Genomic DNA, 13,297 nt, shown 5'->3' with positions numbered 1-13,297 from the left:
CTTTTATGAGAAATCAGTGATGTAATTGAGTAAAATTTTAGATTATTCTACATTTTAATTTTTTTATTAAATTCTTAAAATTGTTTTACTTGTGCTGCACACACATAATCTAAAATGTATCATTTTTAACTTCACAATTCAGAAGTATTAACTGTATTAACACTGTGTAATAGATCTTTAGGTGTTTTTCATTTTGTAAAACTGATGCTCTGCTACCGTAGAACATCTCTCATTTCCTCTCCCCTCAGCACTCAGCTACTTTTTGTTTCCGTGACTTGCTACTTTAGATTCTCATAAACGAAATCATTATAGTGTTTGGGTTTTGTTTAGTTTTTGTTTTTGGTGACTGATACCTGTATTGTAGCATGTAACAAGATTCCCTTTTCAAGGCAGAATAATATTCCACGTTATGTATATGGTATATACTGCATTTTCTTTATTCATTCATTTATTGATGGATATTTGGGCTGCTTTCATTTCTTGCCTTTTGTGAATAATGCTACAATGAACATCTGTGTGTAGATAACTCTTTAAGATCCTGGTTTCAAGTCTTTTGGATATCTACGCAAAAGTGAACTTGCTGGATTATTTGGTAATTCTGGGTTTAGTTTTTTGAGGAGTTACCATAGTATTTTCTAAAGAGGTCACACCAGGGGCGCCTGGGTGGCTCAGTGGGTTAAGCCGCTGCCTTCGGCTCAGGTCATGATCTCAGGGTCCTGGGATCGAGCCCCGCATCGGGCTCTCTGCTCAGCAGGGAGTCTGCTTCCCTCTCTCTCTCTGCCTGCTTCTCTGTCTACTTGTGATCTCTCTCTGTCAAATAAATAAAATAAATAAAATCTTAAAAAAAAAAAAGAGGTCACACCATTTTATGTTTTTTTTTTTTAAAGATTTGTATTTATTTATTTGACAGAGATCACGAGTAGGCAGAGAGGCAGGCAGAGAGAGAGGAAGGGAAGCAGGCTCCCTGCTGAGCAGAGAGCCCGATGCAGGGCTCTATCCCAGGACCCTGAGATCATGACCCAAGCTGAAGGCAGAGACTTAACCCTCTGAGCCACCCAGGGGCCCCACCAGTTTACATTCTTAGCCAGCAAGGCATGGGGTTCCTATTTCTCTACATTCTTGCCAACACTTGTTAATTTCTCTTTTGTCATAGTGGCCATGCTAATGAATGTGAGGTGGCATTGCACTGTGGTTTTGATTTGAATTTCTCTAATAATAGTGGTGGTGAGCATCTTTTCATATACTTGTTTGACTATTTTGCATATCTTTGGAGAAATGTAGAAGTATATGTTTAGGTCCTTTGCCCGTTTTTTAATCAGGTTGCTTTAAATTGTTAAGTTATGGGACTTTATATATTCTGGATGGATGTTAACCTCTTATCAGATAGATGATTTGCAGTTATTTTCTCCTGTTCCATAGGTTTCCTTTTCACTCTGTTGATTTTTTTTTATTTTGATGTGCAGAGGTTTCTAAGTTTTGATGTAACCTTCTTTGTTTTGCTTTTGTTACCTGTGCTTTTGATGTCATATCCAAGAAATAATTGCAAAATTTGATGTCATGAAACTTTCCTCCTATGTTTTCTAATAGGAATTTTTAGTTTTGCTCTTATATTTAGGTCTTTGATTTATTTTGAACTAATTTTTGTATATGGTTTAATGGTCCAACGTTAGTCTTTTGTGTTTGGCTATCCAGTTTTCATACCATTTGTTAAAAGACTGTACATGTGAGAGTCTATTTCTGGGCTGTTCTGTTCTGTTGGTCTATGTGCCTGTCTTTATGCCACAACCACACTGTTTTTGATTACTGTATCTTTGTGTAATATGTTTTCAAATCAGGAAGAACTTTGTTCTTCTGCCCTGGAGATTCCATATGGATTATAGAACACTTCTTTCTATTAATGCAAAAAATGATATTGGATTTTCATAGAAATTACATGGAAACTTTTGATCACTTTGGGTAGTACGGACATTTGAACAGTATTAAGTGCTCCAGTCTATGAACATGGGGTATCTCCATTTATTTGTGTCTTTTATTTCATTCTACAGTATTTGATGTTTTCAGTTTAAAGGTCTTTTGCCTTTTTGGTTACATTTACTTTCAAATATTTTATTCTCTTTAATGATATTGTAATGGGATTATTTTCTTAATTTGTTTCTCAGATTGTTTGTTGTTAGTATATAGAAGTATGGTTGATTTTTCTTGATGATGATTTTTGATCCTGCACCTGCTAAATTCGTTGGAACTTTTTTGTGTGGACTCTTGAGAACTTTCTTTCTTTCTTTTTAAAGATTTTATTTATTTATTTGACAGGCTGTGAGGGAGAGAACACAAGCAGGGAGAGTGGGAGAGGGAGAAGCAGGCTTCAGGGAGCCTGATGTGGCACTTGATCCCAGACCCCTGGGATCATGACCTGAGTGAAGGCAGATGCTTAAGGACTGAACCACTCAGGTGCCCCACCTTGAGAGCTCTCTGGCAATAAGATCACGTCATCTGCAAACAGAGAAAATGGCACTTTTTCCTTTCTAGTATGGCCGTCTGTTATTTCTTTTTCTTGTTTTATTGCTCTGGTGAGATCTTTTCCAGTACCATGTTGAACAGAAGTTGTGTGATGTTAGCTGTGGGCTTTTGATGTATAGTTTTTGGTTTTGTTGTTGTTGTTGTTTTTAATGTTGAGGTAACTTCCTTCCATTCCTAATTTGTTGAATTCTTTTTTTTTCTTTAAATCATGAAAGGGTTTTGAAATACAGGAAATGCTTTTTCTACAAGAATTAAGAAGATCATGTTGTTTTTTTTTCCCCCTTCATTTTGTTAATGTGGTGTTTGATTGATTTATACATTGATTGATTTTTGTGTGAAGCTCTCCTTGCATTCCAGGGATAAGTCTCACCTGGTCATGTTGTATAATCCTTTCAGTGTGCTGGTGAATTTGATTTGGTAATATTTTGTTGAGTCTATGTTCATCAGGGATATTAGGCTGTAGTTTTCTTTTATTGTGGTGTCTGGTTTTGGTATCAGGTATGCTGGCCTCATAAAATGGGTTTGGAAGTTTTCCCTCCGCATCAATTCTTTGGAAGAGTTGGCAGACTGCTGTTAATTCTTCTTTAAGTGTCTGGTAGAATTCTGCGTGGCAGCCTAGCTCCTTGGTATTTTTTGTTATTAGAATGGTTTTGATTACTGATTCAGTCTCACTACTGGGTAGATCTTCTTCAAAGTTTTATTTTCTTTTTGATTCAGTTTTGGATGTGTATTTCCAGAAAGCTATCTATTTTTTCTAGGTTATCCAATTTGTTGCTTTGTAATTGTTTATGATAGTCTTTTGTTATCCTTTTAAATTCTATGGCATCAGTTGTAATGTGGCATCCTCTTTCATTTATGATTTTATTTATTTATGTCTTCTTTCTTTTTTTACAGGTAATCTAGGTATAATTTTGCTTATTTTTTGATCCTTTGAAATGTCAACTCTTAGTTGATTTTTTTTCTATTGACTTTGTGTTCTCTGTTTATTTCTGCTATAAACTTTATCATTTCCTTCCTTCTCCTGAGTGTAGTTTTTTTTTTTTAAGTCCTTCAAAGTGTAAAGTTAGGTTGTTGATTTGAGATCTTTCTCCTTTTTTAATGGAAGCATGTACCACCATAAATCTTCCTTTTAGTACTACATTTGCTGCATAAAATTTCCCATAAATTTAGTATGTTGTGTTTGTGGTTTTATTTATCTTAAGATATTTTCTGATATATCTGTGATTTCTTCTTTTATATACTAGATTTTTTAAGTGTTTAATTTCTACATATATATGACTTTTCCATTTTTCCTTTTGCTCTTGATTTCTACTTTTGTTCCTTTGTGGTTATAAGAGATACTTGGTCAGAGTTTCATTTTTATAAATTTGTTAAGGCTTATTTTGTGACTAATATTTGATCCGTCCTGGAGAATGTTCTGTGTGCATGTGAGAAAAATTTTGTATTTTTCTGCTGTTGGGTGAGAATTTCTATAAATGTCTGGTCCATTCGGTCTTTGGTATTGGTTGAGTTTTGCTATTTCCTTAATTGAATGTTTCTCTGGATCATTTACTCATTATATAGAATGATGGACTGAAAACTCCTATTATTGTGTTGCTGTTTGTTTTTCAATTCTGTCAGTGTTTATACATTGAGGCCTTGATGTTATGTGTATATATGTGTATAAATATTGTATTTGGTCAGTTGGTGCTTTTGTCATTATATAATGTCCTTTTATGTATCTTCTATAGGTATTTTATCTGTGATTACCATGGGGATTATATAAACTATTTTAACTGGTAGCAACTTCAATCATATTTAAGAACTTCTGCCTCTACAACTTTGTTATTAGTTTTATTATATCTTTTTTAAAATTCTATATCCTTTAACATAAATTTACAGTTACTTTTATGCCTAAATGTGTATAATTACATGTGATTTACTGCACCAACTTTATAGTAATAGTAATGCAGGATTCTGTAAATACCTTTATCAGAGAATTTCGTCTGTTTGTATGCTTTCAAGTTGCCATCTCATATCCTTTCATTTTCACTTGAAGAACCCATTTTAGTATTTTGTGTGTGTGTGTGTGTGTGTGTGTGTGTGTGTATTGCAGATCTAATGGTCATGAACTTCCCCAGTTTTTTTAATCTAGGAAAATCTTAATTTTGCCTTAATTTTTGAATAAAAGTTTTGCTGAATATAGTATTTTTGCTTGGTAGTTTTCTTATTCCACACTTTGAATATATCATCCCGCCTCCTTGTAGCCTTCTAGTTATCTGCTGAGAAAACTACTGATAATCTTATGGGAGCTACCTTAAATGTAATGGGTTGCTTTTCTTTTTTTATTTAAAAATTTTTTATCTGTGACTTTCAACACCTTGACTGTGTTTTTCAGAATAGATCCATGAGTTATTCTATTTAGAAGTTAAGCTTTTTGAATTTGAGAACCCTCAAATTTGGAGAGTTTGGGGCCATTATTTGCAAAGGCTTTCTGCTATTTTCCTCTCTTCTATTCTTAGATTCCCATATTCATGTATTGGTTTTTTCAGTGGTGCCTCGTAAATCTCTTGGGCTCTGTTCACTTTTTTCTTCTCTTTTCTTTTGCTTTTGTAATTTGATAATTACAAATAACTTGTCATCAAGTCCACTAAATCTTTATTCAGCTTGGTACAGTCTGGTGTTGATCCCATGTAGTGAATTTTTCAATTTCAGTTATTCTTCAGATCCAGAATTTCTTTTGTTTCTATTTTAGAGTTTCTGTTTCTTTGTTAAAATTTTTATTTCTTCATGCATGATTTTTTATAATTTCTTTTAGTTTTCTTTTACCCCATTGAACATCTTGATATTGGTTATTTTGAATTCTTTAATGGGTAATTCACAGATCCCCATTTTCTTTTAGGGTCAGTTTCTGGAGATTTTGTTGTTGTTGGGGCTGTATTTCTCTGTTGGGGCTCTATGTTTAGTTCTCTTAGATTGAAATTTGGGCATTTGAAGAAAAGAACCACCTTTCCCTGTCTTTTCACAGTTCTTTGTACAGAGGAAGACCTTTACTGTTCAGTTCAGGTATATACTCTGGGACCTCTCAGGCCTTTTCTAGAGATGTATTTTCTCTGAGCTTGTGTGTGTATGATTTCTCTGAGCTTGTGAATATAGTTTTTTATCTGAAGAGGCTTGTCTCTTTCTACTCAGAAACTCCCCACTGACATCTGTCTTCCATATTACAGTTTTGGTTTTATAAGCCATGATTTTGGAGGTCCCCCTGCTGTCTGTGTTAGAATGGTTTTTCTGGTGCTGTACCAAGCTAATAGGCTCACCTTTGTTCTCATGTGGCCACTAGGCATCCAGCATGTGCTACTTCCTCCAGATCAGATGAAACAGAAACCAGTGCTTTGAACAGTCCCCAGAAAAGCCAGAATATTGCATGAAAATTCCACTCTTCCCCCCCCTTTTTTTTTTTTAAAGATTTTATTTATCTATTTGATAGAGATCACAAGCAGGCAGAGAGGCAGGCAGAGAGAGAGAGAGAGAGAGAGAGAGAGGAGGAAGCAGGCTCCCTGCCGAGCAGAGAGCCTGATGCGGGACTTGATCCCAGAACCCTGAGATCATGACCTGAGCTGAAGGCAGAGGCTTAACCCGCTGAGCCACCCAGGTGCCCCTTCTCTTTCCGTTTTGAAGGAGAAGCCAGAAATGAGAAATTTTGATTGTGTCGTACTGTATCAGGAGGGGTTTGGGATATGGTGGATAAGTACAACAGACTTGCCTGACGACTGCATAGCACTTCTTCTTTGCCTTGCTATTGCTTGGGGTCCTATAACCTCTTGACTGGCTTCTGGAATTCTAACAAAGGAAATTTGATCCATCCCATGAGGGATGAAGATATTAGTCTTCCTATTCTGTCATCTGTTGGTGTCACCACACTGTAGTACTTAAGATCTTCCATCCAGTGGCCATCCCATGTTCTAAGCCAGTTGTATTTATTTATTATGCTTTTACTCCTTCTTTTTCTGTTTTTCTCCTTGAAATGTTCTTTATCTTCATCTTAGCTATTTTCAGTATACTAACCTATATGAAGATGCATTTTCCTCAAAAACTTTTTAAAAAAGTTTTTCCATCAGCACTGCACTGTTACTTTAATTTGCTTTTCTATTTGTTTCATGTGTTTTTGTCCACAGGCAGATTTTAAGCACCTTTTGAGCAATTCATTGTAATTTTGTCTCTTATCTTCTCTACCTGTATAACTAGTATAATGCTATACTTGTTGGTCAGAGTTATTCTTTTATCCTGTAAAAAGCATCAAGATTGGTTGATTGAAAAGAGTGATTAGTGGCATCTACTTGATGTGATTTTAAGCACCTGCCACCTTTGTTTTAGTATTTATTATTACTATTACATTAATTAAATCTTGAGCAGAATTATATTTCTTAATTTAAGGAATAATATGATAATAGTATAATTATTGACAGAGGCCCAAGTAATGATAATTAATATGTATATGTATAAGAATTCCATTTCTATATTCCTTGTTTTGAGGGGGAAAAGGCTGAAATTAGTTAATACTTAATTAAGTTTAGAATTGAAATATCTTTTTATGAAGTTATCAGTCACATAGTGGCAAGTAGTTATTTTTTAAACAATAATTGAAAAAACAATTTTGATTTGTGGCCTTAGGCACCATTTTATTGGTAATCAACTATTTCTGGAAAAGAATAAATACGTACTCTGTTGAGTTCCTGTTGGTAATTTGGTGCCTGCTATGTGTGGTCTGTAGTAGGCATTCACTTGATTTTGAATAAATACATCTAGTTATTCTTCAGATTCATATTATCAATATTTATTGAACCCTTACAGCATGTAAACCATTTTAAAACATTCTCTATTTAGTCATCTTAAAAAACTGAGGTATAGGAATTATTATATTAATCTTTCACACAGTTGTTGCAATGGGTTAAGTAATTTGTTTTAAGTAATTTGTTTAAGTGGCAATGTCAAGATTCAAAGCCCTGGCTTTTTTCTTTTCTCCTCTAGTAATATTTTCTGGAAGTAACAGGTAATATATAGAGAAAGCATGTAAGGTTTTTTTGTGTTTTTTTTTTTTTTTTTTTTATAATACTGGTTTCTAGTGCACAACATAGTAATTCAACATTCTTAAATGTTACAAAATGGCACAATAGGTCGAGTAAGGTCATATTTGTAAAGATTGCTTGTGAATTGGGTTTTATTTTACCTGGGTGTTTTTCTCCCCCAGAATCCACCAAACCCACCAGTATCACCAGGAAAGTCTGTAGTTGATGTCAACAGCAATAACAACAATGTGCCATACAGGTGAGAATTGTAAACAGTCTTTCAAGTTTTTAAATAACAGAACAAGGTTCTGATTTTATTTATTTTACAGGAAAATTTTGGAATGTATTGCTATTTATTTTTGTAGAGATAAGTGTTTGGTATACTGGATTTAGATTTTCTTCTTTTTTTGTTGTTATAATTGTTCATTTGTGGTTACTGGTTTTGCTAATTTATTTTGAGGCTTTCTTTGGTTATTTGAAGATTTCTTTAACCACTTGTGCTAAATAGTATTCTTGCAAAGTAATTGAGAAATATTTTGATCAAGGGTGATAAAAATTAATGTCTATAGATACTAGGATGTACGTTTGGCTTTTTGTTAAAGTGTTGAGGACATTAGAATATAAGAGAAAGACTCTTCCTTAATTCCATAGACCCCAGCATGCTGAAGTCTATGTGCCATCTTTACCTATGCATTCATTTGCACTTTACTGCTACAATACCCAGGTCTTGCCATGCTTTCCCCTATCGGCCATTGCTTTCTCTATTCATAAAATGATGTTCTCCTGAATGGCATTTTCACTGACTATTTGTATATATATATATATATATATTTTGTAGAAATGCAGGCACAGTGAGACAGATGCTGGAGTCCAAAAGGAATGTAAGTGAGAGTGCACCACCAACCTTTCCAACCCCTGTGAATACAGGTAATATTTTTTAATACCAAAATAACATTTTCTTAGGAACTGAAGGTTTTGGTTCTCTTTTATTACAAATTTTTGAAATTAAAATGATCTAAGATAAATAAGTTCTAAGATAAATGAGGTATTTATCTAAAATTCAATAAGTACAAAATTTTATTTAAAAATTAGGATTACAGATATGTATGCAAATTTAGAAATTCAAGTCTGTAGTGGTTCTCAAATTTTCTGGTTTCCATATCCCTGTATAATCTTATAATAATAATGTAAAGAATCCCAAAGAGCTTTCATTTTTGTGGCTTATACTAATTGATATTTACTGTAGTGAAAATTAAAACATAAAATTTTAAATATTTATTTAAAAATCATAACAAACCGGGGCGCCTGAGTGGCTCAGTGGGTTAAGCCTCTGCCTTTGGCTCAGGTTATGATCTCAGGGTCCTGGGATCGACCCCCACATCAGGCTCTCTGTTCAGCAGGGAGCCTGCTTCTCCCTCTCTCTCTGCTTGCCTCTCTGCCTACTTGTGATCTCTCTTTCTGTCAAATAAATACATAAAATTTAAAAAAGAATCATAACAAACCTATATCCTGTAACACAAATAACATGTTTTAATGAAAAACACCTTTTTTAAGCTTAAAACAGAAGAGTTATTGTTTACAGGTTTACACATCTCTTTTAAACCTAAAACATTAAGACAGTTGAAGGCAGTTGAAGATTCTTATATCTATCTCTGCATTAAGTCTGTTGCAGTTTGATGTTTTGATTGAAATATGTGAAGAAAATTCAGCCTCATACAAATATATAGTTGGAAAAGGACTAGCCCTTTTAGATTTTTGGATATTCTTCTTTGGCGTAGTTAGGCAGTAGTTTATTAAAGGTTAGTTGAAAAGTGGAATGTGAAACCATACCAATAAACTTTTCTGATTTTTGACAGAAAGTCTGGGGGGACCTGGGTAGTGTGGTCGGTTAAGTGTCTGACTCTTGGTTTTGGTTGGGCTCCATGCCCAGTTTTTGGAGTCTGCTTGGGATTCTCTCTTCCTTCTCTGTCTGCCCTGCCTTCTTTTTAAAAAAAAAATCCATTTGTCTGTCTATACTTGGATGGATCTTTTGGTGCTATCATTCATCAATCATTTGGAAAATATTCACTGAGTTATTTAAGACTTCCATTATTGACACATTTCATTAATAAACTTTTTAAAAATCACACTTATTTCATAGTTGATATTTATCAGAAGAATCTTTGAAGATTTGGGAAGTTGTCATGTTCTCAGTGGCAGATACAAGTTTTTCCAAAGTTCAAATTTTTGTTTTCAAACTCAAATTGTATCATTGCCAATAAGCTCAAATTGTACCATTGCAGTTATTTTCTTTGAACTGACTGCCATGGTTTATTTTTAAGAAAAGATTAGTCTGATACTCATATGTGAATAATCACAGTATATCTGTAAATCATCTTTCAAGTAAAAATGGTCTTCCATGTAAAAGGCTTTTAGCTCAGCTTTGTAACTCTTTTAACAGTAATAGTACAAGCACTTATCCCTGAGCCACCCATGCTGCTTTGGCAAGCAGTGGTAATGCTTGCTGTGTATTTCCTATTTCTTCACACAGAATATTCAGAAGACCTGTATTTAAGGGTTGAGATTTAATAAAATTAATACTTTTTCTACTGAATTATAGCCATTCTTCAGTGAAGCTCACTTTGTTTTTTACTGTAAATGTGTGTTGGTAAGGAATGCAGTGATCATTTGGTACCACTCACTACCTTGAGTTTTGTACTGAGGCATCAAGTTTTACTCACCATTGCTTTTGCTGTGTCAGTGCAAATACTTACATGGTGAAATCTTATTATTGTTATAAAAAGTTTTGACATTGCTAGCTCCCTGAGAGGGTCTCCATAATCCTAGGTGTTCCATTGGATAACAGTGAAGATTAAGATTGCTGCTCTAGTATGCCTTTGAGTTTAGAAAGACTACAGACAGTGTGAAAGACACTTGGTCCATCAGTTTGAAACCCATTCAAATGAGAATAAACAAATAGTTAAACCAAAATTATTTAAGATTCCAGTGACCCGCATTTTGATTTTTTTCTAGTCTTTGGTATCAGTTCCCTTATTTCTTAATTCATCTCCCATCTTTACTCTTTTATTTCCCAAATCATACAATGTCACTAGAGTGTCAGTAGAGGCAGCCTCCCCATATTAGCTCTTGCCAGGTAATTCCGTAAAACTTGATCCACAGATAGAGGTTTCACACATGGTCCAGGTGATAAAATACCATGACCAAGCTTATTTTATTCATTAATTGTGATGACTTTTACTAGATTGTCTGAGTTTATATCTTGTCAATGTCCTAAGGCATTTATATTTTTAATGTAAAATATAGTACAGAAATGTACAATAATATCTGTACCACTTTACCAAATTTTTACTGTTTTTCAGTCATTTTTCCAGTTACTCTGAGGTGATGATAATAATTTTCAGATACTGTCTTGATACTAACCAGTCTTCCATATTAATCATAAGCCGTGTGCCAAATACAGATGCAAAAATGCTTCTATAAATTTAATCTAAGAATTTACAAAACTTAAATCTGAAAGAAAATTTATTATAAAAAACTTTATTATATTTTTATAAAAGAATTATACTGTAATTCATTAAATTTTAATGTGTTGCATTATGCTAGCTGATAAATGAAAACAGCCATTTAAACTGAGACATGTTTTTTCTTTTTATAGTATCTTCAGCCAGTCTTGTCACTCCTCCAACAGTTGTCAGTAGTCAACCTAAATTGCAGACTCCAGTGACTTCTGGTTCTCTGACAGCAACGTCAGTTCTTCCTGCACCCAACACTGCTACAGTAGTTGCTACTACTCAGGTGCCTAGTGGAAATCCCCAACCTACAATCTCTTTACAACCTTTGCCAGTGATTTTGCATGTACCTGTTGCGGTGTCCTCCCAGCCTCAACTCCTACAGAGCCATCCAGGGACTTTAGTGACCAACCAACCATCTGGCAACGTTGAGTTCATTTCTGTACAAAGCCCACCTACAGTGAGTGGTCTTACCAAAAATCCAGTATCCTTGCCAGCCTTGCCAAACCCCACTAAACCAAACAATGTTCCTTCTGTGGCCAGTCCTAGTATTCAAAGGAACTCTCCTGCCAGTGCTGCACCATTAGGAACAACACTTGCTGTACAGGCTGTTCCAACAGCACACTCTATTGTACAAGCCACAAGGACTTCCTTACCTACAGTAGGTCCATCAGGACTCTATAGTCCATCAAATAACCGAGGTCCTATACAGATGAAAATTCCAATCTCTGCTTTTAGTACTTCATCGCCTGCAGAACAGAGCACTGCTACCCCAAGAATTGGTAAGTGACCGTGTAGGCTTAAAAATAGAAAAATAGGCATGTTAATGGCCTGTTTAGATAATCGAACATTTGTGTATGTTTGTGGAAGTGGCTATCTTTATTTGAAGACAAGAGTAGAGAGAATATCCTAGATGTTATTTTTAGTAAGTTTTTAGTAACCTAAGAAATAATGTTGTTAAGATGGTATTTGAGAGGGAATTTATTTTGAATGAAAAGTTAGAATTTTAATTTAGCTTTTAGTAATTTTTCCTAATCTGGGTGAAATTTTTCATTGAGGCTTTGGGGCAAGCATTTTGAATTACTTATATAATACATTTGGCAGAAGTAGATCACATTTATTTTGAAGTATATCATTCCATATAATATATGCTTATAAGAGGAAATGACAAACCACATATCTTCCCTACCATTTGTTAGAGTTCTTTGTGCATTCATCACTCACATTTTTCAAATTGGAACAGTTTAAAAATAGGTTCTTCCCTCTCTAATTTACTATAAATGTTGGCTTCTTGTTTTCTTTCTTATGTATTTCCCCATGACATATGATTATCTTTGTATATGTCTGTATGCTCTCCAATATTGCAAAAAGGAGAAATTGATTGTACCTGTATTTGAAATCTGTAAAATTCTATGTCTTCCTTGTTCTTAAGAAGCATACATTTTGTATGCATTCTTAAACTTTCTTATTCTTCATTTCATTTCTGGCTTCACATTTATTCCCACTATTGTAAAAATAGGCAAAAATGGGTAAGTATCATGTGTAATAGTGAAATTGCTGCTGGTTTCTCTTATTGATATAATAAGTAACCATGAAATATAAAACATTCTAAAGTGCAAAATTTCATAAGTAAGATATAAGGCCTTTTTTTTTTTTTAAATTTGTCATGCAGCCATTAGTACTTGCCCTCTGAGTATATTTTCTCATGTGAAATAGTGATTGTAGTATTTTATAAGGTTGTCGAGAGTAAATGAGTAGATGATCAAAATTATATTGGACAGGAGCTTAAATATCAACCTCATACAAATTTACATCTTGGATACAGGAGGAAATCTGAAATTTTAATCAGTACAATTATTGATAATAGTATTTAAAATGTAAATGCTCTCATAGTACAGTAACAATATTTGTTAGCCCTGTCTGCTACCACATTACTCTTAGACTCTGTTATTCATGTTTACAGCACTGGAAGATGCTTGCTTTTTAGTGAATGAGCAAGATTTCGGTGGGGGGGGGGGTTGCTTCATTTATCTCTAATTTATTTCTAATCCTTAGTATATTTTAATATGTCAGGTAGAAGGTGATTTCTCATAGACATTGTTTTGTGTGATTTTGGAGTTTTTCCTCTTTATGAAGTATTGAGCCTAAGTTGACACTGTTTTTAATTCATGGTCACAAGATACATTCTTCAACAAAGAACTTTTCCTGATAAGCCATGGCTTGAAA

At 34.1% G+C, this 13,297-nt stretch overlaps 1 protein-coding gene across 6 annotated transcripts in view; it reads left to right on the top strand.

Annotated features, from left to right (window-relative positions):
* ATF7IP (activating transcription factor 7 interacting protein) overlaps nt 1–13,297 on the top strand; it is a 124,164-nt gene that overhangs the window by 83,722 nt on the left and 27,145 nt on the right. For all 6 annotated transcript variants that reach the window (XM_047743092.1, XM_047743091.1, XM_047743089.1 and 3 more), the window contains exons 7-9: nt 7,745–7,821; nt 8,401–8,489; nt 11,218–11,853. In XM_047743092.1, the coding sequence (XP_047599048.1) occupies nt 7,745–7,821; nt 8,401–8,489; nt 11,218–11,853 (802 nt within the window). The remainder of the gene's footprint in view (nt 1–7,744; nt 7,822–8,400; nt 8,490–11,217; nt 11,854–13,297) is intronic.

This window comes from Lutra lutra, chromosome 8 (genome assembly GCF_902655055.1).
Source record: "Lutra lutra chromosome 8, mLutLut1.2, whole genome shotgun sequence".
NCBI classification, from domain to species: Eukaryota; Metazoa; Chordata; class Mammalia; order Carnivora; family Mustelidae; genus Lutra; species Lutra lutra.
Note: the sequence above shows the minus strand (reverse complement) of the source record. Positions and strands in the feature narration are given on the sequence as shown.